The 25111-nt window shown below is 40.5% G+C and overlaps 1 protein-coding gene across 6 annotated transcripts in view; it reads left to right on the plus strand.

Moving 5' to 3' along the window:
• Window positions 1-25111, plus strand: part of LOC117425029 (protein CBFA2T3-like) — a 45521-nt gene that overhangs the window by 7728 nt on the left and 12682 nt on the right. For 5 of the 6 annotated variants that reach the window (XM_058993739.1, XM_058993740.1, XM_058993742.1 and 2 more), the window contains exons 2-5: window positions 19017-19163; window positions 20710-20951; window positions 22124-22213; window positions 24144-24325. In XM_058993739.1, the coding sequence (XP_058849722.1) occupies window positions 19017-19163; window positions 20710-20951; window positions 22124-22213; window positions 24144-24325 (661 nt within the window). Of the gene's footprint in view, window positions 1-931; window positions 2489-19016; window positions 19164-20709; window positions 20952-22123; window positions 22214-24143; window positions 24326-25111 lie in introns of those variants that run through there. The other variant, XM_058993744.1, reaches the window with a different exon arrangement.

A 25111-nucleotide genomic window follows, 5' to 3' on the forward strand; every position in this document is an offset into this window, starting at 1 on the left:
TTGGTTGAAGCCTTTTGATTAAAATCTGGGTTGTTCTTTCGAAACGGGGTCTTGATCGTTAATTTCCAGTCTTCTGCTTCGCACTAGTCTATATACCAAAAGTAGCGGGTAATCACATGGTTAATGTATGTGCTGTAATGGCATGAATTCATCTCTGGCCAGCTGGGAGAGTAGGCCGGAATTACAGTTGTCTGTTGATGCGAGAAAACAGCGCCCCCCACGGGCGGTGAGTGGGAATACAGCTTCTGAAAAGGCATCGATGTAAAAAGAAAAGATTAGACTCCAAAAAGAAAGAAATACAGACATTACTAATGGTTGTTATATTTTGAGAAAATGTGTATGCGTGACGAGTGGTTGAATAATAATACCTGAAGAAAGTACATGATACAAATAGGCCTAATTATGCAAGTTCAAATAAAAGAGCAGTTTGTTTTGACTCGCAGCTCTCCTCCACACTCACCAAACCCTAACCCTAACCCTAACCTCAACCCTGACCTGCAACTCTCCCTCCACACTCACCAAACCCTAAACCTAACCTCAACCCTAACCCACAACTTTCTCTGCACACTGACCAAACGCGACAGCAGCAGATGCTTTGGGTTTTAGTTGTGAAGTATAGTGGTTTAAAAAAACAATGTTTAACCAACTTCTGCTGCCAGCAGCACTGAATATACGTCCTAAAGAATGCTGCTGTGGGGCGGATTATTCTTTTTAAATGTTTTCTTCAATCACAAAGAAGGGTACAAAGGGTAGATTTATGTCCCACCTGAGCAACAGTTGGCACAATTGGTTAGTAATAGGAATCTAGCAAAGATATTAGAGTGACATACTAAAAAAAGCTATGCTAGTATAGAGGATACTTTAGCATTTTTCTGATGTGCAGAATCTGAATGAGATCATTGTGTTTGTGTGTGAGTTAGTGTGTCTGACAGTGTGAAAGACTACCAGATGAAACCACTCACACACATATATACATACATACATACAAGGAGGAGATTGCTGCTGTAACTAGGGCAGTGAATCTTTAAGAGGTGGAGTTAGCTCTCTGGCGAGCCAGCAGCCAGTGCAATAGCAGAAGCGAGTAGCCAGCAAAGCTGTCAACTTGTGGGTCTGAGAGGACTGTCAAAGAGAGAGAGAGAGAGAGAGAGAGAGAGAGAGAGAGAGAGAGAGAGAGAGAGAGAGAGAGAGAGAGAGAGAGAGAGAGAGAGAGAGAGAGAGAGAGAGAGAGAGAGAGAGAGAGAGAGAGATTAGGAGCGCCGGAGAACTGATCTCTGCTCCAGATGGTGGTTTAAACACAGACAGAAGGCTGCAGAACGGAGAGAAGCGAGAGCTCAAGACTGTGTCTGTGTGTGTTTGTTCGCAGTGGAACCTCAAGACCGTAGCGTACTGAAACATCAAAACGAGGAATAATACAAAAACGAGAAATATTGTCATCTTTGTGAATCATAATCAAAATTTAAACAAAAAAAATTGTATATTATTATTATTATTATTATTATTATTATTATTATTATTATTATTATTATTATTATTATTATTATTAATTGGCTATTATTATTATTCACTTTGGTTGTTTACACTGTCTCTAAAGGAGCGCTTGTTTAATCGGTAATAAAGGAACTGGCTATACAGCGAGGTTGGTAGCAGAGTGCAGCGACCGGCGAAGGATCTCATGCCCAAATTATTCGCATCTTTATATCTAGGAAGAAGGAACACGCATCGACAGTGGGACCTAGACCTGCTGAATTCGTAAAAACAAAATTAAAAAACTGCCATTGTAAACTGGGTTTTTTGTAATGTATTTATTTAATCATAATGAGTGAGAAGTAGGTAATTTTCTATAGTGAAAAAAAATAATCATAAAATACACTCTCAGCTAACGTGGAATTGTTGGACTCTCGCTTCTGTGTTGGAAAAGAATAAACGGAAGATGAGGCATAAAGGGAAGAATAAACTATAGGAAAAAGGGGAGACTGCTGGGAAATAAAAAAAAACTGAAATTTAATAAATAAATTAAATTAAAATAAAATATTCCACGTTTTGAAAACTCCACAGGCATTAAAAAAAAAAAAACATCAAAAGGAAGACAAACCAAAGACAGATACAAAAAAAGGAACCTCTTAACTGAGTTATTCCACGCATTGCAAGACGACATTTCAAAAGAAGAAGCTGGGAATTGAATTACCTCAGAATTTATTTAATTGAAATGTCAACACCGCTCTAAATCCAAAGGAGTCGATTGTATTGTGTTTTTCTTTTTTTCATTTTTTTTTCATTTTTTAACTTTCGACCGATGGAATGATTTTTTTAAAGAAATCTTGAGATGAAAAGGTGCTGAAGTAACACTTTTAAAAACGAGTTATTTCGAACTGGTGGCTGTATCTTATCGTTTCTTTTTCTTTTTGTCCAAAAATTGAGGGTCTATTTTTTAATCTACTGTGGATTATTCTTGCTGCAATTACCTCAGTTTGATCGCAACCTCCAAAAAGTAAGCGAATAGTTTTCTCTTTTATTTCGTCATATTCATTCACCCTTTAAACACACAATATTTGCCAAAGGATAGATAAACGGTCTACCTATTAGCTATACATATGTACCCTGTTTCAATGCACCTTATACACATGTAGCATATTGTAAGTATACTTCAACATACGTAATATCGTGAATACATCGTTTTCTTTCTAACGCTCCCCCATTCTATGTTTGATTTTATCTTAAGGCGTCTTTGCCAGCTGTTTCTAAACACCTATATAATATTAATATAACTAATTATTTTAGTTCTTTGTGGAAATACTATATATTGTTTTATGGATTGTTTGATAACTGTAAGTATATATGCAAAAAATTTGTTCTATGTTTTTCAAATGTATTATTCTATTTAAGTTGAGCTCAGTGTGTTACATAAATAAGATATTGTCTTAATCAGATTACGGTATGATAGCATGTTATATACTGTATAATCTTATGCGAAATTAATTTGAGGAACAGTACTGTATTTAGACACCACCAGTCGATTTTCTCAAATCTAGACAACTATTCGAGTCTGAGGACTACAGTAGCATCCTGCTTTCGATGCGCTGTCAAGTTTGCAGTCTTGTCATCTTTTTTTTTTTTTAAAGGACCTGTAAAGTATTTATGTTTTGCATTTATATTGCGTTACTATTCAGACACAACGATTGAAGTATGGTCCGGTTTGATACAGTGTGCTGTACATAGTGCAATAAAAGGCATTGGGTATGTTGGTCTTTCTATTGTTAGGCCTATAAACGACCATTCTTACATAGGCTTACTGAACATATAACGGGATTTGTATAAAACCAAATAAAACCATTATCCACAATTCAGTGGTTTATATATTGGAAGCATAAAAATATGGAACCGCTATGGTTATATTGGATCAACTGGTTCATTGTGTTGTTCAGTACTGGTTGAACCTAGACACAATTCCAGACCAAGACAACTATATAGTTCAATTTAGAAAGGCAGCTACATTTTTTTTCTACCACTGTATATATTGAGTTTTTTTTTTCAGCTCCAAAGAATAATTAAAAATAAAATATTCACATTATGTGGTAGTTCTCATTTTAAATTACTTTCAAGTGACTGTAATGATATTTGTTTATATTAATTTATAATATTAATACTGTAGTGATATGTATGTCGTTGAAGTATAAGGAGTGGTGTGCTTTGCAACAGGAGAACTTTTTTCTGCAGGATTATTCAGTCTGTTTGCTGTGCTCCCTGGCAATCGTTACTATCGCTACAGTATTTCGAGTGATGGTTCTAGTATTTTGTATTGTGTTGTGCGCTCCGTATCATTTCTGAGATTGGGTAATGGATACGTCTTTGTATTTCAGCACAAGACAGAACTGTAATGTTATGCTCATTGTTTCACATAAGAAGGAAGAGAGTGTAACAGAGATAGCGGGGTTAGGTTAGAGGTGCGGCTGTGTCTGTTGCCACCTGTTCTGGATATTTATGTTGTTTTTTTTTTTTAATTTGGTGACAATGAGGTGGAGAACTGAAGACCTTTTTAATTAAATTTGCAGGGCAAGTACATTTAGTCATGGGAAAAACCGACTAAATATGATTAAAAGGGTTTTCTTTTATAATATTCTGTTTATAGTGTGTGTGTTGGGGCGGGGTTCAGACCCCAGAAGGAAAAGCACTCCTACACATTACTTTCATGTTGATCAATGGATACCTGGGATCTGAGAGACAGGCAGCCAGTTCAGTACAGACTCAGGATTTAAATCACGTAGGCAGAAGTTAAGAAGTTATAAAGTTTTTTTTTTTTTAAATGCACTTTAAATTAGAAATATAATACCTTTTTCAGAAAGTATGCACATTCACTTGCGTACTTACCGTTCACACAAATCGCTGATGAGGATTCACAGCACATTCTAATAGCACATACCGGTAGGAGGACTACCCTTTATAATATCAGTTGAGAGAGGAATGTACAGCTCCAAGCATGTAGATTATTCCATGTGGAAATCATAAAAGAATAGTGAATCTGTCACTGCAAGAACACACCAAGGCAATATAATTCAGAGAAGACATTACAAAGATTCCTTGTGGTTCACGTCATGTCTTTTTTCCTGTGTCTTGATTGGTGACAGCAGTGTGTCAGAACCATTCCATTCACAAAAAGTGATTACTTATGTTTGGCAACATGTTAGGATTTCAAAACCAGTCAGTACTGTATAATAAATGAATAAAGGGCGCTAATATGCAGTCTTTCTTTATATATTTGTTTTACCTGGTAGAACATATTGAAACTCTTGTAGAACAAGTTTAATTCGCTAGGGCTGACAGACCAGCAAAGGGTTTATAATTTGGACACCTATGGAGTGCTACTGTAAAAGTATATAAAAAAGAAGTTATTATTAGATTGCGATGTTATTATTAGATTGCAGTTACAATACAGAGTTGTTACAGTGTAGCTGTATTGCAACTACAGCACAGTTAACTCAAGGCCAGTGCTTATATAATTTATTTGCAGTTTGAGCTATTCCACAATTTATTATTGGGTCCATAATACAGTAATGTGAACTAATGTTATTATTATTATTATTATTATTATTATTATTATTATTATAGTAGTAGTAGTAGTCTGCTTAGACCCAGGTTTGACTAGGGGGTACCTGCAGGATGAAACCATTCTTGTGGCGATGTAATTCTTGTAATTCGAGCGCTGGCGGGCAGATGATTTGTTGTCCCCTAATTAATAAGAGGAGCAGATGGTGGTAGGCGGAAGATCACTGCGCTATGAAAACCCAAAGCCACTGCAAACCAGCAACCTGCAGGCGTATTAGCCAAAATATCATTTCAGGAAGAACACAGCTTGCAGAGTCTGCCTATGACAGGTGTGCTTTCATATTATTAATATTAGTAGTATTAGTGGTAGTATTAGTATTTTTCTGTATACTACTATATTATTTCATAGTTTAGCTGTTTGTGCATCGTCTACTTTATCTGTTGTTGACAGTTCAGTTTGTTTGCATTCCAGCTAAGTTCATTTTAGCTCCACCCACTTGAAACGTGCTTACCGCTAACGGCATGCAGCAGGAGGGGGTTATAAATGGCACCTTCATGCTCTGTTATAGTTTTAGAAGCAAAATAAAAAATTGTATATAAGCTATAATTTTCTAGATTTGTTTTGCTGAAATCCTGATCACTGATAATGTTGTAAAGGCAGCTTTAAACACTCAAATCACAAATGCTGGGGCAAAACCTGCAAGAAATATCAAGTATACATTTTGGCTAAAGAAACTGATAAAGGCGACATGCAAAAGCACATTTTAAACCCTATGGAGCGTTATGCAGATGTACTTAGGGTGTGTTTATTGTGGGGAACACAAAAAACAAGACTCCAGTGAATTGATATAAACAGCAGCAGACGAGTTCTGTTGCACGAGCCTGCAATCTCAGACTGAAAAGTTTTTTCACAGTTTTACAATCCAAACCCACAAGCACCCTTACCACATATCCAGGGGGATTAATGAGCAATCCCTAATCCCTAACACACTAATACCATTGTACAATTACATGAATGGGCTCCACTAACATTCATCAGCGGGACGAGAGCATTTTTACTGTGAGGGGCTGGAAATGGCTGGGTTTTTATAGGTCCTAAAGGCCCAAACGCTGAGGCCCTTGGCGAGGCTGTTGCCAAAATAAGCACTTTACTAGATTCCTGGAGTGAGGAAATGAATTTCTGACTACGAAAATGAATTTCTGAGCTGTGAGGTGGGAGTTAAAGGGCGTTTTTGTTTGGCTGGGAGCCTCGGAAAGTGATGTTGGAAAAACAGACTTCAGAACCAGGAAAAGCAATCCAGGGTAGAGACAGGGGAGAAGTGTGAGGGAGAAAGACACTGGAGAAGATGAATGGGCAGACAGTGTAGATGGTATTTATACTTAGCTAGATAGATGTACCACGTATTAATATAAACAGACAATATAAACTAGCTATTCTAAAATACCTGTTGTCTGATTAAGTAGAGGCTCTCAAAGGTTTTTTAAAAAACAATTAGGGGCCACGACTGAAAACTGAGGGAAAGGCAAATCACAGACAAGAAAGGTAAATTGTACTGTATTTCAGTGAATGTACATTTTTTATTTTGTCTGTAAGTATCATAAAACATGTCTCCCACCACTACAGTCAAAGACCGCTTTTGTGTACTGCAACTTTATTGCCACTTTAGCCCTGCTATAACTTTTATTAAATGTAATTAAGGCAACAGACAAAGTGTCTGCTGCGCACGTACAGTGACACAAACATACAGAGAAACGCAAATCTGGAGATTGTAAATCAAGGCTGTAACTACAGAGCTTTGAATCAGCAGTAACCTAAAATGGCAGTTCTGCTGCAGATTAGCGGCCCGTTTGCTATGGTTTCTTGCTGTTTATGCCTCGGAACACTGGGAACAGTCCCCGTTTAAAAAGCGCATGAGCTTGAGTTTCCTCCGCATGTGTTTGAAATTACAGCAACATGGTCAGCTCCGAGGGGAAAACCCGTCAATAGACCAAACGAGCCAGCTTCCAAACATCTGGGCAAATTAGAAACATATTGAACCAGCAGTGCAAGGAGTTGACGCAACGCAGCCAGCAAATTCTAGAGACCTTCTAGAAAAGTGTGTGTGTGTGTGTGTATGACTGTCTGTGTGTGCATGCCTGCACTTAATTGCAATGACACAAGCAAAGGCATGGTTTAGAAATGTACATACGACATGTCAGGTCTCACTTGGCTGATTTACTCTGACACCAATGTAAAGTTCTACATTGCAAAAATGAACTATTCATGTTGCCAAACTAGTACATAACAATGCAGGAGCTCCTCAACCCTGTTTCAACAAAACACAAAGAATGGAGAACCAATGTTAAGCAAATTTCTGCACCCCTGTAGAATTCTGTATCCCTGATGATTTATTTGGTTACAACTTCCCTGCACGTCTGATTAAAGTACATGTTTTAAACTCTTCTTTAAATGCACAAAAATATTTATTGCAAAGGGTGATTGCCAATAAGGCCTGGAAAAATAATGTTTTTCTGTAGCATTGGAATTCAAACATGCTGAGAACATCTTCAGAGTTCATGCTCTGTTTTGCTCTAGCCCTGTCTCCTGTGTCTCTCTCTATATATTAAGGTAGTATAGTAGTATACAGAATATAGTTCCAACAGTCATTCAGTATTTACACAATGCAGTTTAAACAGTGTTAGTCATTTCTACATTGTATACAATATCCATTGCAAGGTTGGCTTATATCCCATCTTTGGTATTATACATGTAAGTAGGCTCCCTACCGCTTTGCCCCCCCCACCCCCCCACCCCCCCACCCGGTATCAAAGCAAGGGCCAAGTGCTTTATATGATGAATTGAACATGATTAAACATTGCAGGCTGCACAGTACATTTAGAATCTAGAGGCATCTAAAAAACTATGGCCACACTCTGGCTTTGCAGAACAGAATTAGCAGACAGCGGCGTTGTGACATGCATGTTGAATTAAAAGCTGTTATCTCCCTGCAACAGAAGCTCCTGCTATCGGCTATTACCCTGTATAAATGGGTAACAGGGAAGCAGTGTTGTTCTTCAGTCAATTACTTACACCTTAATCTGGACCGTACCTGCTTCATCCTGTCAAAAGAAAGAGCATTGTTCCTAAAATTGGAACCTGGTGAAGGGAATGCTCCTTTGCATATATATATATATATATATATATATATATATATATATATATATATATATATATATATATGCCTAATTGCCTTTCCAAGCTCGTAAGGTTACTCTAGCACTTGTATGGTTTAAAGCCTTCTGTACTGCAGGGAAAGAGGTGCAGTAAATTAGTAGCTATGACAGAACAGCTTAGATAGGCTGCAGGTTAATAGCTGTGCTTTAACTGTGATTAAGATGTTAATAGTGATTCTAAATTGGAATTGTAATATATAGTTGCAGTAAATGTTTAGCCAGTTCTTTCTGGATTTGTGGTATCAGTTAGATTAATGGACATAATAAACTTTAGGTACCCCAAATGTAGGGAAGAAATAGGAAAACTATGATGCTCTATCAGTCTAGAGTTGCAGCGTAAGCCCTGGAAGACAGGGATACTGTAGATTACTGGACAGGGATAGATGGTTATCTGAGCTCTTGTTGTAATTGCTTTTCTGGATAGTGTGTATTTCAAAGCTGATTGATTTAGTGTACACTGTGACATGATCCAGTTTGTGATCCAGTACGTGATGGATGCTTGGTGATGGCAGCTCTCTAGGGACCAAATGCAAATACTAAATACATACTGCACAATTCATTGTGGGAATTACAACTGAATGAGATAAGTAGTAAAAATGTAATAAATACATTGTAAAGAGGGAGAGAGGGAGAGAGATTGTAATAAAAATAACTGTCCTCTCTGAAATGGATCTGTCATTTTTTAATCTTCAGCCAAATTGTTATATTTACAATATACTTAACACTCAAAAGGTAACCTGCGGTCCATTCAGACCCCATGGTATTATGTGGATCTAGTGATTTGATTTTTGTTTCCTTTCAGGTAGTTGTCAGGCACCCATTCTGTTACACTTTGCAAAGGATCATTCTAGTCTAGGCAGCCTAGTTGAATTTCCCAAATTGTTTTAGGTTTGGGGTCCGTATGGACTCCATGGAATAGTGTATCAGTGTGCCCAGCCTGTTCACGTGAATATCTCAGGCACTGTAATAGCTGGTTCAAGGCTTGTTTGAAAGTACAGATTTGGAGCTTTCCAGTGAAGTATCGTATGTCCTAAACACACATTCTGAAGCGAAACTACAGCACACTGAAGCTAAGGCTTGAGTCATGTGACATGAGTCAGCGCCTAAGTTTCGTTTGTTGATTATTACTTGGTCGCTTCAGCAGATAGCATTCCGGTTTTAATGTCATTTAAAAGCACAGGCTTTGCACTTTCCATTGATGTCAGGCATGTCCGTATGTGTACTTTCTTGCACCTCCTCATTCAGTGCTCCAGTGCTGTGACGGGCAGCAAATTGGTAGGTGTGTTCATGTGCCTGTAACTCGAAAATGGAAAGAGCTAGGAACACTGTCAATATACCAAATGAAAGAGGAGGCTTGGGACTTTCCAATGACATGACATGTTCCTAGAATAAACTACAGTGTCCAGAATACAGTGGTGCCTTCACTAGCTAGTAGACAGCTGTGCGCATTGGGCGTCTTATCCATTTTGCATAACATAAACACCACATTATACCAAACGATGGTTTGAAGTAAAGGAAAAGCAAAGTAAAGTGTTCATATACACCTCTTCATTCATTCATTTACTTCAGTTGTTAGATATTGTTTTATTGCTGGGTCCGGTTGGTCCCCAGGTTTCCAGGAAAGTCCTTTTCCCGACGTGTCCTTATGAGGCTTCAACATGTATGTACGTAAAAAACATATTCTGTAATATATCCACCTGAGCAAAATAATATTTTCCGACTGCAGCTGTCCTTTAACTATATCTTAACAGTGACAGATCGAAATACTGCTATGATTTAAATAATAAATTAGGACCAAATTAATCCAAACCTGGCCCTTTACTTACGTTTAAAGACAAAAATACTCAACTCACAGACAAAGTCCCCTTTTATAAATGGTATAAAGGACTGCAGTATTGAGGTCCATCATCATTTAGATTAATATGTTAAAGAAACACCTAGATAACTATGTAAATAAAGCATTATTGAATTGAATTGGGCAATGAAAACAATAACACAGGGCGGGAGGCAGAGTGGAAGAGAAGGGAAGAAGCAGTGAGGGAGAGACTAGGTCAGTGAATCAGTACGAACACGACTGCAGGGGCCAGCAGTGGATTCATTAACCTATATAAGACTGCAACATGGACTGAGGCACTCTCGCTTACTGTCTGGCTGAACAATGCCAGACTAGTATTATTGCTGGTATTATACAACTGTCGCTGGGTAGGATTCTTGGCATTCTTGAACTGCAGTAGAATTGCAATACACTCGTGCAAAAAGGTCAAAATGACGTGGTTGGTTAAATAGTTTAAAAAGTCCCTTCCTAATGTTTTACCTCTTTATAGAGACAGAAATGCACTAACAGGACTGTGCAGTTAGATTTCTATGACCTGGTACATTGATAAGTGTTTAGAGTTTAGCTCTGTTTATTTGCAGTCACTGCAGTTTGTATATTTTCCATGGGAATTTTTTAAATGGCAGCTAAATTGCAGTTTGTTTACTAATTCTTTACAGAAAACAATCCTGGTTTGTTCATATGGATAGTCTGTGAGTGTAATTTGTCACTCTCCTGCTATTACTTGCAGCAGTAGGAGGTAATAAATGTCAGCTCTGTCATAGAAAGCAAACGAGATACTAGACAGGCAAGGAAACAGCTATTTATTAAACTCTCTTAAACATGTCTTTAAAAAAAGAAGACCTTATCATAAATTGAAGCACCGGGCTCTAAGTGACGGATCTGTGCTCCAGTGCAATAAAGGGTTGGTTTCAATGCAGGGCTTGTGCAGGAGTGGTAACAATTACAAAATAAATAATGAAATAAATAAATAAAGGAATGAATGAATAAGTAACCTCTGAACAGCATCTGTCCCGTATTTGATCTCATCCATTTACACTGATCAGTTGTGTTTGTTTCCATCACAACACAAACAGCAGCTCAGGGGTTTATTCTCCAGTGTTTTTCTGTGTCTCTGGTGGCAGCTGGTGTGGGGGTGTGCTGTTGTGTTCCCTGTCTCTCTGAAAAACCAGGCACACCTGTCAGACAGGAAGTGCAAATCCAGCTTACATTCTGTTTCCTGGTTACCTCTCAACCAGATACTTCACTACCTCCTAGAAAGAGAAGGACAGAAGAGAGAAGGGAGGGAGAGGGAAGACAGAAAGAAAGAGAAAAGAGAAGGGAGGGTGACAAGAGAGGAAAGAGAGAGAGACAGAGAGAGAGAGAGAGAGAGAGAGAGGGAACAGATACAGAGGATTATAAATAAGGAGAGGTAGAGGAGAGTGAGGAGGGTAGAGAAGGGAACAAGAAGAGACAGGAAACCCAGAAAATAAAAATGTACTGCAGTCTAACTGAGTCCATTCAGGTATCCGTATCGAGAATGATTAGTAAACTATTCAGTGCAGAGGACTCAAAACAGGAAAAGATGTCAAGCATCTGGCCCATCAGTGTCACGTATTATTTCCCCTTTTTGAGCAGGGGTTTCAATTTAAATACAGTCTCATGCTTTACAACAAGTGTAAACCAGGGCTATGGGCTCAACAACGTTGCTCAACGAACCGGGACATGGCAATAACACTGAGCCTTGTATATACAGTATGTAACTGTGTTGTTACATAGAGAGTGGGGTGACGGGGAGCAAAAGGCAGACTGCTTGAGTTGTTTTCTCTTAGAGCCTGTTGGGTTGTCATCCGCACTTTGTTTTCTTTGTCAGAATCCTCAAGGCGGGTCCTCGTGGGGGGCCTCGCTCCCTATTCCCAGGCTGCCCCTCACACTGCCTGTGTGCAATTAACAGGGTAATTAAAAGCTTGATGAGCTAATTGATGTTCCGTGGAGCTGCAGATGTTTTGATAGAAAGACCTGTTTGTGTAAACACAGGGAGTAAACAAGCTGATCAGGTAGGCCTGTGTCGGGTTAATTACCAACTTGTTCTCCTCCCAGAGCCAGAGCACATCATTAGCCCTGGCCTGTGAACAGAACACATTTTAAAATATAAGTCAAGTATACAAACGGTTGCTCAATCTTGGTCTTCTAAATTTAGTTTCTATATTGTATCAATATAGAAATAAATAAAATTGGTTCTGTCTGCTGGAATTGCAAACTTCAGTAGGCCACTGACTGGATTTGGCAGTACTATATAGACCTGTAATTTCTTATGTTTGTTGAGGTGTACTTAAAACAGTCACAAATGGTCCCTCTCATCTTGTTCTTTTCTCTGTTTATACTGCTGTATCTCTAGAGTACACTCTCTTTCTCCTTGACACTCTTCTTTTCTCCCACAATGCTTCGTTTCTCAGTGGCAGGTGTGTGTTTGTTCCCTCAATCCCCTTCTCCTCAGAGCTGGCAGGTGCGTGTGTGCGTGTGTGTGAGAGAGAGAGAGAGAGAGAGAGAGAGAGAGAGAGAGAGAGTTAACGGTGGAGCTGTGCCCTCAGGGCAGCCTGTCCCCAGGTGGCAGAGGAGAGATGATGATTATTAAAGCCAACCTGCAGACGGCCCAGGAGTACAACTTTAAAAACGCCTCCAAATTGCCTGAACAAGAGAGACAGAGAGGGATGGAGTGTGAGAGAATCTGCCAGTCCAGTAAATTAATGGAAGACATGAGTGGTTTACCTTTCTACAAAACTGCAGCTGCCATTATTTTAAAGTGTTCAGTTCTCCTACCACTCGCTCTTCAATCCCTTTCTCTCCCACTTTCTCTCCCTCCCATACTACAGTAGGTCAATGGTTTTCATAAACAGGAGCTTGGTTTGTATTTGTTTCTGCAAGAATGCAAGTTTATATTCATTAAAACTGCTGTTAAAATATTACATTCTTTAAGTAACGTATCAGTATAGACCGCCATTGAAGGCTGCACTATTTCCCATTTTTTTAAAAGTATTATGGTTTAGGGTTAGGGAATAGTACTGCAAGGGCACACTAATGACAAAATCAGAGATATCATCCTGGTTTAGCAAAGCATGGTAAATATATAGTATATGCATTGAAATACTATTGATTTACTGTGCATATGTACCAACTCCATTCCAGCTCTATATGTATGTATATCCTTCATTCCCTCTTTGTCTCTTTTCCCAGCCCCCCTCCTTTGCTCTCTCCCTCACACACTCGCTCTCAGTGTTGTCTCTCTGTGCCAGCGCCGACTGATATCCTAACACAGTCCAGATGGGTCTGATTGGGGAGTTGTTCTTGGCACCAGCCGCCGCGGCAGAATGTCACAAATACTTTCCTTTATTTAGGAATGGCTTGGGGTTAGGGACTGGAGTGAGAGAAAGACTCTCCCCACCATCTGGGTTTCATTTACAGCCATTCGGAGAGTTTGAAGCTTTTTTTTCTTTTTATAACAACATACAAAGTGTAACCACTTCGTGTCCAATTCCCAAGCACAGAGGTTCCAGATGGGCAAGGCCAAGTCAAGTTTGAGCCTAAAGTTTTGCTAAATATATATATTTTTAAATTGATAGTATATTTTCTGTATTAAATAGCTTTGACCAATAATGCTTTGAAAAAAAAAACAATTAATGACAAGAAAAATTGTGCTCAGTTATTTTTAAATAAACTCCAAAAATGGACATGACTAATACATGACTACAAGAGATGAACAACTGCTGTTACACATGGAGTTTTATATTTACACAAGCAACAGCAGGGTAATATACATTAGTTGCATATACAGAGTTTAAAGTAAATGTACTGTATTATCTGTACCCTTATTAATGGAACTTAATAGGGGTAGATTTAAGCAAAAAATACAACAGTGCTACTACGCTGTAGTTTTTTGATAAAACATTGAAATTACGACTGAGTTTTGCTAAATTATAATGCAATTAAACTATGCTCCTGCATGTGCCTGTTTGGTGAAACATCTTCCATGAGGTTAACAGTCAATAACATAAAACAGGATGCAGGTCTGGTGCTGTATTTTGTCATTCGGAAATTTGGTGTGTCTTCTCTAACTACTTATTCAGAGAGGTCCAGTATTAAACCCAGGGCTGGATTCTCGCTAGCCTGGGCTCACCGGACACTCCAAACATTTCCATTCCTGGCAAAGGCCCTTATATGGACGGGACTCAAGAAAACTGAGTCACAAATGAGAAAAGAAGAATTTTCTTTCCCCCTGCAAAGTTAATAATAATAATAATAATAATAAAAGAAAACCGTCAGGAGAAACTCCCAAATCCTTAAAGTAGGTCAGCCTCGGACAGCTGGAAAACACTGTCTGCAGCGACTGATTGAAACAGCATCTGGAAATTCATCAAATTACCTTAAAACGTCTGCTTTAACTCAGGGGCTCTATGTTGTTGACTATTGGGCTTTGATAATATGAACCACCTTCACAATGAAAAACAACTTGAGTGCAGTTTGGCTGCAGTTTTGCTGTACTATCACTGCAGTTTACATTCTGAACACAGTTTAAAAGACAGGTGTGTTATTATCACTATCTGTTTATTTAACTGACTGATAACTGATGGGTGCATGTAAATTAAGCTTGTGTGGATAGAAACCATTGTGGAAAGCAGTTTTTTTTAATGGCAGATAGAAAAACATATTTAGGTAGCTTGATCTGCCGTTAATTCCAAGCTGTCATATTACTGTTAATTCTATTTTCACCATACTGCACATACTTGTCACTGTAACTGAAAATCAATATTGAAATAATGGTCATTAATAACAAGGGGAAGGAAAATATTAGGGTTTTTGTTTTTGTGCATCATAAGTTAGTGTCAGTATACTTTGGGCCAGTAATCTTGTGAAATGCTGAGTTGATAGACCAATGAAATAAAACGTTCTTTTCACATGCTCACAAAGGGTTAAGTGGCCCCTGGTGTCACAGATTTAGGGGTTTTGGGGTGTCTGGGAGAAAGGCTGCAATCCTAATCTGTCTGTTTTGATGGGAGTCCTGGATTTGTGTTCAGTCCTCCGTCGGCCTGATGGAAAGCAGATGTGGGCAGGCAGGCGGGCGCAAGGCCAGAGCAGCTGGGAGAAATTAAAAACAACAGCATTCCAGGAGAGCAGGAGACAGGACAGGAATTACACTGAGAGAGCGAGAGAGCGAGAGAGAGAGCACAGCCAGATGAATGTCTGGAGAAAGAGAATGTCTATATGCATATGTGTGTGTGCCAGTGTGTGTCCTTGTGTGTCTGTCTAAGTGTGTATAGGATACAAAGGATGGATCGTAATTTGATTGTGCAACCAAATGTTACATTATGTCTTTGATACAGCACATTGCAATAGATGTTTAATGTAACACAACACATTTTATAAAGGCATGAAAATGTCTTTCATTTATGCATTTTTAATGCATTAGCGTCTAACCAGTATGGGGTCTGAATGAGATCAAAGTTTATGGCGATACCACAGTTGCTTCTCAACACTATCCCCATTACTTAAAGGGTAGTGTATTGGCAACATATTTGCAGCCTTGTTTGTCCCCGTGTGTGTGTATGCTTGCCTGTATGTGCGTGTTCAGTGTGATTTTGTGTGTGTGTGTCTTATTAGCTAGAACAAGCAGACAGGGTGCATCAAATGTGGTTTAGTTTATTGAATCCCATTAAGAACTTGATACTCCAGCACAGTACATGGGATCCACTCTGTAAGATCCCCAAGCCTGGGAAAGCGCCTCAGCTGTGTTTAATGCATGTCAGATCTCGTCTTGCTGGGACTTGACTCTGTCCTTCAGCGGCGATGGGAGCACAGATGGCTGCAGATGGTGTGGACTCTGCATACTTTCCAATGTATTAAAGTGACATCCAGAGCTGTGTCCTGCCCTGTCCTTTAGCTGGTCAGATTAAGCAGCTGTTTGTAATCCCTGCCCCGGCAGAGCAGGCATACCGAGTTCAGTTCCTTTTCCAATGCTTCACTCTAGACCTGGGAACAGGCAGCAACCTTTTTTTGTGTAAAAAACATAGGGATTTTAGAGCAGTTGCTATGCAGACAGAGGCCTTGATGTTATTGGTCGAGACCAGCACATCAGGTTGTCATTGGCTGTGTCGTTCTTGATGTGTGTGTGTGTTTTTTTTAGTAGTATCGGGCTCCTCAGTGCTGCTAATCAAAACCAAAACAAAAACAAAAAAAAAACATTTCAACATTGGCAGCACCCCAAAATAGTTGACATATTTATATTTACAGACTTCAATAATGAAAGCGTTGATGAGAGCAGAAGGTGTGTAAATACAGAGAGCAGTGTTGTAGGGCGCTACACATAGTTGCCTAAAGCAATACCATTAGCTTTTCTTTATCTTTTATGCATACCTAAGAGACATATTGGGTCATTGAATGGAACAGATATTTCTCTCTAGTAATTGAAGAGGCTCACCTCTGCACTAAACCCTTAAGGGCACAGCCTGATCAACTACAGAATTTTACATAGTAGTAGTAGCAGGGCCAGCAGTAGGGCCTAGGGAGGCCTCAGAAGAGGAGAGCAGTTTCCCTCTATTCTAGCAGCACAGCGCAAAGGAAGGCCATGCAAGGGTGAACAGTGGGTGAGACATACTACATCATAGACTTTTTAGAGTACTGTGGCCCCTGGTGTAAATAATATTGACAGACTGTAACCCACAAATAGATGGGTTTTAGAGCAAGCCTCTATTTTTGTGCACATCGTAGCTGGTATATTTACTCCCAGAGGTATTTTTTATTAAAGCAGTGGTAAAAGTAGCATGTGTTTACTATGCAGACAGCATGGCAGCGCATGTATTTCAACTCCCTACCTCGCTGTGGCTGTCCTGTCCAGTGTCCAATGCTAATGAGGGCAGCAGACTATGTAATCCCCTATGCCTACTAGGCCTGTCAGCTGTCAGTTAGCTCTGAAACCTGTTAAAAATACACTTCAACATAGGCAAACACACACAAACCCACAGACTGGGTAAACAGAGGTGTGCTGTGTACTAGGGATCTGCAATGTATTTTTGCATTGTACACTGTGCCACTGTTGGTAAAATGTTGAAACTGTGGTTGTTTTGATTTGGTTTTTTGTAGTGGCCTGATCTTGTAATTGTGGCAAGGACTGAAGGAAAGTCAAATCTCCTGTGCTGTAGTAAAAGTATAGTTAGACCTCGATTTAACTTTACTGTAAGTTATTTCAGATTGGAGTTTTTACAAGTGAACTCTTAATGCACAATTAGTACACAATTAAAATACCACACTCTTAGCTGTAGCAATCAACAGCATTTTTCTATGGGACATTTCATTCTCAGTTTATGTCTGAAATGGGGGATTTAGCAAGATTGTATCGTAATTTTGCCATTGGGAGGTCCTTGGAAGAGGTCTCCTAAACAAGTATTGACCTGATCCATGTGTATCTCAGTTCATGAGGTGTGATCAAACGGGAGTCCAAGGTTATAACATGCTGGTTAGCTGTGATCTCACTAGACTGTGCTGTTGGCCAAAAGCCAATTAACCCTTGTCTCTCTGCAGCTGCTGTACTCTCATGCCAGGTGCTAATTGCTGGTCTATTTGTGGTTTGGCACAAGTGTCCAACGCTTAGTAATTTCTGCCTTTTGGTTAGTAAGTGTGTAATATTGTAGTTAGCATGTAGTTTTCCCATCTTGGTTCAGAGCGGAGTATCAGATGGGGGCTGATGTTGGCAGACTAGTGGCTCTGTCTAATTGATTTCGCAGCTTCCAGTGTCAGCACCAGGGGATTGACATCTCCAGCGAGGTCAGACACACTGTAAACCTATCTGCGCTGCCCTGTGAAACCCATCACAGTGCTTGTATTGATGTTTATATAAGTGCCTGGAGACGGGGAATCTCTTTCCACATTCACTTCCCCTGTCAGGCTCCTTGACAGCCAGCGACTCATTTCTTCTAACACTTTATCTGTTTGCACTCAAACCATAGCAGCAAGTATTTAAACCGATAAAAGTGTCTTTATGTGGTTCAACACACAGCCTGCTCTGTGTTTCTTGTCAGAGTGATCTCCTTGGGCTCACACTATGTGTAGTTTAACACACACACACACACCTCTGATCAGCAGCAGCAGGACACGCGGCCCTTCTGATCCTAGAAAGGCAATGCCACCTGACTGTGCCGCTTGCGCCGGCCAGGAAAGCTTGCCTTGTTTGGTCCCCGATCGAGGCCTGGGATAGTTCATGGAAGTGGCCGGCTGTTGACGGACAGCCGCAGGTCCTGCTGCACTTGCCACCGGCCATCAAGCGCCTGTCCGGAGGGTGAGAGGGAGAGACACGGGGCCGTCAGCAGCTGAGCGGGAGAGCAGGTGTTCCAGGACGTTTCCAAGCGCACACACATTTCTGTTTACCTCTAGCACTCTCTTCCTCTCTCCGAGCTGCTTTCTGCCTCTAGTTCTCCTCTGTCTCTATCAGTCTTGCTGTCTGTTTAAGAGCTCAGTGACCCTCCATTTGTTCTTCTTCCTCTTCTCCTTCTCTAGATTTTTTTCTTATTTGCTACGTGGACCTGTATCTATCCTGCTCTTCCCTTGGTCAGTCTGGCTTGGTTGTTTTTCTCTCTCCATTTCTCACAGGTGCTTATCCCTTGTGACCCTTTGCCTCTCATCCCTTATTTTTTCTTTATACACCTTTTTTTGTCTGGAAAAACAGCTTGCTTTTCTGGCATATTGGTTCATTTTTGATCTGTGAGCAACACCCCAGTTTTAATTTGTGAAATAAATGATGCAGTTACAGTACGGGTCACCTTGTTATGCTCCACAGTTCATTTTTACTAATTTCAGGTGCTGCAGTTGTTTTTCACTGCTGTTCTCTTAACCAGTTTATCCTGTGGAAACTGTCATCTCTGTGTTCCACTAACCTCTCTTCTTTTGTCTTTGTGACCCGCAGGTAGCAGAGAACTGAAGGTTGGAACAATGCCAGATTCACCTGCTGATGTCAAAGCCCAGCCCAGATCAACTCCACCCACCATGCCACCACCTCCCCCCTCCATTACCCAGACAGCCAATCGTAACGCTTCCTTCACGTCCACCACAAGTAAGTCATCACCGCTGCAACCGCTGCAGGGTTCTGGAGGAGACCTGGGCTGTGTTTAAAACCTGGTTCACATTACTGTCACAAAACTGAGAGATAAACAGCTTGACAGCACTTCAGAGACCTTTTGAATTATACATGACTAAGTAGTTTTAGTTTTGTAAAAATTAACAGGTGTTTTTTCATCTTTCAGTTAATTTAAGATGCTTTAAAAAAAAGTACCACATGGCTTCAGTGTTGATGTGTTTGCTCAAAGGACAACTGCTGGTCTCAAACCTAACTCAAGACAGTGATCCATTCAGGTTGAAAGTCTCTCAGCATTCACAGGTATCTTTTTGTCATCTGTTTGCAGTAGATTTTACAGCAACAGATTTCCTGTCATAGGTTTCAATACGGATTTCGGAGTCATAATGTTTCAGCATCTGAATCATGCAAAACCACACAGAGGGTCAAGGTAGACCAATGTGCACTGTGTAACCTTTTCTTATTTGCACCAATTGACATTGGTTTAACTGCTTACATGCACACAGTGAGTAGCTGTTTTAGATTACACTGCCGTTAATCTGCAGTCTGCTGTTTGTTGTCTGTACTGCCCTTGTCCTGCAGAACTGTAGAGGTGCTCTTTCTCTGTTGCTTGTTTACCTAAGCGATGCAGAGGGCAGCACTCTGATCCAGACTGGTTTCTTCCCTATATAGCAATGGCAGGCCATGTTGTTTCACCTGTTCTCTTGGTCTGCAGCACAGTCTGCTCTTAGCTCTGTAACCAGAACACAAGTGGCCTGTCACATGGTTCCCTCCACACAGGGAAAGAAGGGTGGTTTGATATTCCTGGGAGCAGATTAGCAAGTGGGAAAGGTGTCACCCGGGGAGTGTGCATTAACTTTGTTTTACATAGCTGTATCTGAACTGCAGACTGCTTATGCGTCATGGGAAAAGTAGAACATTCGAAAGTTTTAAACCAGTCAAACAGCAAAAATTTAAAACATTTTTACAGTCATAGTACCATATTAATTTGCCTATTGTGGCGTATTTAAGCAAAACTTTATATGTTACTGGAAAAAGTAAAAGGTAAGAAAGAGAGGTTGAACCTGAACATTGATTCTGCTTTCAGCAGGGGGACACGTGGGACACATGCAGGGTTTAATTTAGCAACACACCTGCTATCAGAATAAAAGTAACATCGTGCTGCACACATATTTTTAGCACCTCTTCAGCAAGTTCCCCTAATAGTTCTGTTCGACTGACTGAGAGAGAGAAATAGAGATTTCTTTGGTTGGGTGGTGAGGGGTAGGTTAGGTCAGTCAGATGCTTCCTATATGAAAAACAGTTGTTGTACAGTGAAAGTTTAGTAGATTGGAACAAGCAAAATCAGAAATTTATGAAATGTATGTGTAAATTCTATGGACACATTCCTATCAAGTACAGTGAAATCTCTCTATTCCAACCACCTAAGGAGCTGGCAACTGGAGAGCAGGTCATAATGGCGGGTCTTTAGATCTTCTTGGGAAGTGTTATTGGTTGATTGATGTTTCTGTCTTTTCTGTGTCAGTGTTGAACGGGAGCAGCCACTCCCCCACAGCCCTCAACGGCGGCCCCTCCACTCCGAACGGCTTCAGCAATGGGCCGGCCATGTCGTCGACGGCCTCCCTGTCCAATCAGCAGCTCCCGCCAGCCTGCGGCGCCCGGCAGCTCTGCAAGCTCAAGCGCTTCCTCACCACACTGCAGCAGTTCGGCAACGACATCTCCCCCGAGATCGGAGAGCGCGTCCGCAGCCTGGTGCTGGGCCTAGTGGTGAGCCTGCCCGTCCATTTCCATCACTGCCTCTGCATCTGTGTGTAACTGTCCTGCATTCTATGTTGTTCTGCGAAGCCAACAGCGCACGTATGGCTTCAATTTATTTCATAATTAGGCTAGCTAATTCTATTTTTATTTTTTTGCCAAATTGACGATAAATATCGACGTTTATTTTTGGAACAATTTACCATTTCTTTCGATTTTTATTTTGTGTGAAATCAACCTTTATGCTTAAAAAAAAATAAAAAATTAATGAAACACCTTTATCATATTCAACATGCAACAAAACCATGGTTGCCAACATTCTAGTTGAAATAACGTTTGGTCACAGCGGAGCTACCTTGTATAGATAAAGATCCTACACAAATTAAAAAATGGTCTCAAATAAGCCGTAGAAAACTCAATATAAAAGTGTATTACATAGACTTTTATAGCATAGATGTACAAGTAAAAATAATATGCACAGAACAAAACATTAGATAGCTGAACAGAACTAACTTGTACTTATTATTCTGAGCTCCGCCCCTCTCCTGCTTCAGCACTCAGTCACTGGAAGACTTCAGCTGTCGGTCAGGGTTTGTGCACAATATTCATTAAGTGTTTTCCTCTTGCACCCCATTTTCAAATCAAACTAGTAACTGTGACCGTATATACCTATAATAGCAAAAGCTGTACACCTTAACCCGCTAATTTCAAAGTAGGCTGTAGCTGGCAAATGAAAGTGTACAGTCGGTGCAGGTTTGATGATTGACAGTCATTTAAATGAATGAGAGCATTCTAGCGCTGCTTCAGTCAATGAGATCTGTCAGAACAGGATGAAATGACTGACTGTGAAACTACAGTAGCCACTGAGTTGACTGACAGCGACCCTTAGCCATTCAGAGCGGAACGGAGATGGGACAGACAGCAAGTATTAAAACTACACAGACTAGAGATGATTTCTAAATTATAATTTTGGTAAGAAAAAAAAAAACAGCAAGTGGTTTTACTGACGTTTATCATACATAAATTGGGAATTCGACATTTAAGGAGCTTTATCGGTTAAAATCATAAAGTAGCAAGCCTAGTCATAATCCTGTCTTTCTATCAATCTGTCTGTTTGGCACAGTCTGTCTGCCTGTCTGTGTGTCCTCAAAGTTCAGAATATAACCTGTTCTGTTTTCCCATAGAATTCTACGCTGACTATTGAAGAGTTTCACTCAAAGCTCCAGGAGGCCACCAATTTCCCTCTAAGGCCCTTCGTCATCCCCTTCCTCAAGGTAACAGCAGGACATTACTCCCACCTCCAATTCCCCCATAGCCTTTTTTCACTTCTTAGATCAACTTTTTTAACAAGAACCACTCAATCAGCACACAGCACACAGAGCCTCAGACAGCACTGTAACCAGCCTTCAAACCAGCAACTCACCCCAAGGTCATTGTGCAAAAAACTACAGGAAAACAGAAAGCTAGAGGTATACAGATAGGCAGATGGACAGATAGGTAGATGGACCCTACTATTTATACATTAAGGAATTGTATTTTTTGACTGGGAAAAGTTTATATCGAGTCCCATGGAAGTCCACTGAGTCCTTGTTACTTTGTGTTTGTGAGTGATGAAGTTCATTCTGGTATCTCACTACACTATATCTGAAGCCATACTGAAGATTTGAATACATACCCTTCTCTGGCAACTCTAAACTCTCCACTAAAGACCTTTCTTTAGACAAGCACAAAAACCTCTAGAAGAATTTGCAGATAAATACAATCCTGATCCCTGTGCACTGTCTGCAAGCTAAATGACGAGCTGGGGCCCATATGGTAATCATTTGCAGTCATTTGCATTAAAACGGGCACACTTGTGTTAACTCTAAATCTGTCTCTGTTCAGTCTTTGGGGCTGCTGAGCGGTGGTGTTCAGCAGGAAAAGAAGATTTCACAACAGATGTTCCTCGTCCGATCACACCAAGGGCTTTTCTTTCTGCAAACGCCTGCTGATCCCTGTGTCAACAGTTTGTTATCAGAAAATATCATCCATATAAGGGATCTTCTTAACCCTGTACCTTCTTACTGATCATATGAAAAGCAACTGTACTAGTGTGAAAATCCCCTATTCTACAATGTATAATTTAGGCGGTCACGTGATGTGTCAACAGCAGACAATTCTGACCTGTTTCCACTGGGAGCTACACACTGTGGGCTTCGGTAGCAGCTCTCTAATTGCTGGCGTAGAAAGTGAAAACAGAAAAGGCATACGCTAAAAAAGTACCAAGTACCATAATGCTAATTATCAGATGATTTTTGCAAGTTTTTCTTTAGCTTTAGCTGCTGTTTCACTAGCTTTCAGACTAAACCCACAGGCGACTGTAGAATAGACACATGCTATATGATAGTTATCTGAAAGCCTCATTAGCACAGTACCATTCTCTCTCAAGTCCTTTTCTCATTTTGCTATTTAGGTTTATAGACTCTGTTACCTTGCCAGCCATCACCCTTTCAATTCACTTCCTTTGCAACTGGTACAGTGCTAAAGTGTAGTAAATCGATACTAAAACATGGCTAGGTTGAGACCACAAAACTAATTTCAACTTGTAAAGTTGCAGAGCTAATGCAGGCCCCTGCTGTGTCACCGAGTATCTTGTGTGTTTTTTTGACATGTCAGTTTGAGCTATGGCAGTGTTGCCTGGTTGTGGTTGGACAACAGCAGCGTGTCTCTCACTCACCCCCACACACCCCCATGCTCACAGTATGGGGGTTGCGTTAAAGAAATGGAATACATTCAGATGAGGAGAGCTCCAGTGCTGGGAGCTGCATGATGAACACATGGGGAGCTGGCAAGGTGTCAATTTATAACAAATACAAGAAGGAGCATATTAAACAACAGATAGCAGCAGTCTGGACAGCATCTGAATATTCAACCCTACTGTACCAGAGCATGTTTCCTAAAGATACAGCTCTGAACAGTTATTGCAAGTGCTGTGTCTTCGTTGAACATTATCTAACCTGAAAAGAAAATGTGATGCTTGGTTCCTTTTTTATACCGGGTTTATGAAAATCAAACATCTAACAATGCATGTGAGCCGCCGGAGGGTGCTATTTTAAGGATTTACACAATGACTGCATTATGATCCTTTTTTTTTTGGTTTCTTGTTTCCCCCTCTCTCTCTATCTCACACACACACACCCTCTTTCACTCTTTCTGTCTGTCCAGGCTAACCTGCCCCTGCTCCAGCGCGAGCTGCTGCACTGTGCCCGGCTGGCAAAGCAGACACCCGCCCAGTACCTGGCTCAACACGAGCAGCTGCTGCTGGACGCCAACGCCAGCTCCCCGCTCGATTCCTCCGAGATCCTGCTGGAGATTAACGAGCATGGCAAGAGGAGGACGCCCGACAGGTAACAGCAACCGGCAGTCCTCTCTTCCACCCGGGCCTCTGCTTCTCTCCCCTCAGCTTCAATTCCATTAAGATGTAGCAGCCAACTTAAACAACAGCATTAGGAAGTGCAATCATGTAAGCGAGCTGTATGTGCTGAATATGGAGGGATTCGTTTGTACGTTGTATTGTTTAGATGTTGTTTCGTTACTGTGAAAGCTTGTGAGGCTGATAACTTCTGATACACCTTCATGGATTTATCTCAACATTTGTACACAGATTCATGATGGTGGAGAACCAAACAGGACCCTTCTAATTTAAATTTAAAAATAACAGCCGTTTGGCGCATCAGATTTTTGTCTGCCATCTTTAAATGATATAACGTCATTAACCTTAGTGGCCCTGTTTGTCTTTAAGCATACCAATGCCCAATGCATCTTCTTTCCATTCCTCTCATTTCACGTTGGTTACACAGCCCTTCTCTGTCTCTGAGAGTCCGTAGTTGCCCTTAGGTCAGAGATTTATCCAGATGGTTGTGTGCTGGACTCTGGCTTTGGAAGGGTGTGTATGTGAGGGAGGGTGTGGGCAATTCTTCTGAAATCCCCACACCTCCTCCCCACAACTGGCTTACTGTGGGACGACAGAATGATGCAGTTGTTGGGATTATTTGCTCTGTCATGCCCGGATAGCACATTGAGATCAGGGTTTCATTGTAACCTGAGACTGAACTGAAGTAGATTGCTGTGTAATTAGATTGCAGGTTTAAACTGTTTTGCATTGCACTGTTTAAACATGTTTGGCACATCTT

This window comes from Acipenser ruthenus, chromosome 20, assembly GCF_902713425.1.
Source record: "Acipenser ruthenus chromosome 20, fAciRut3.2 maternal haplotype, whole genome shotgun sequence".
NCBI lineage: Eukaryota > Metazoa > Chordata > Actinopteri > Acipenseriformes > Acipenseridae > Acipenser > Acipenser ruthenus.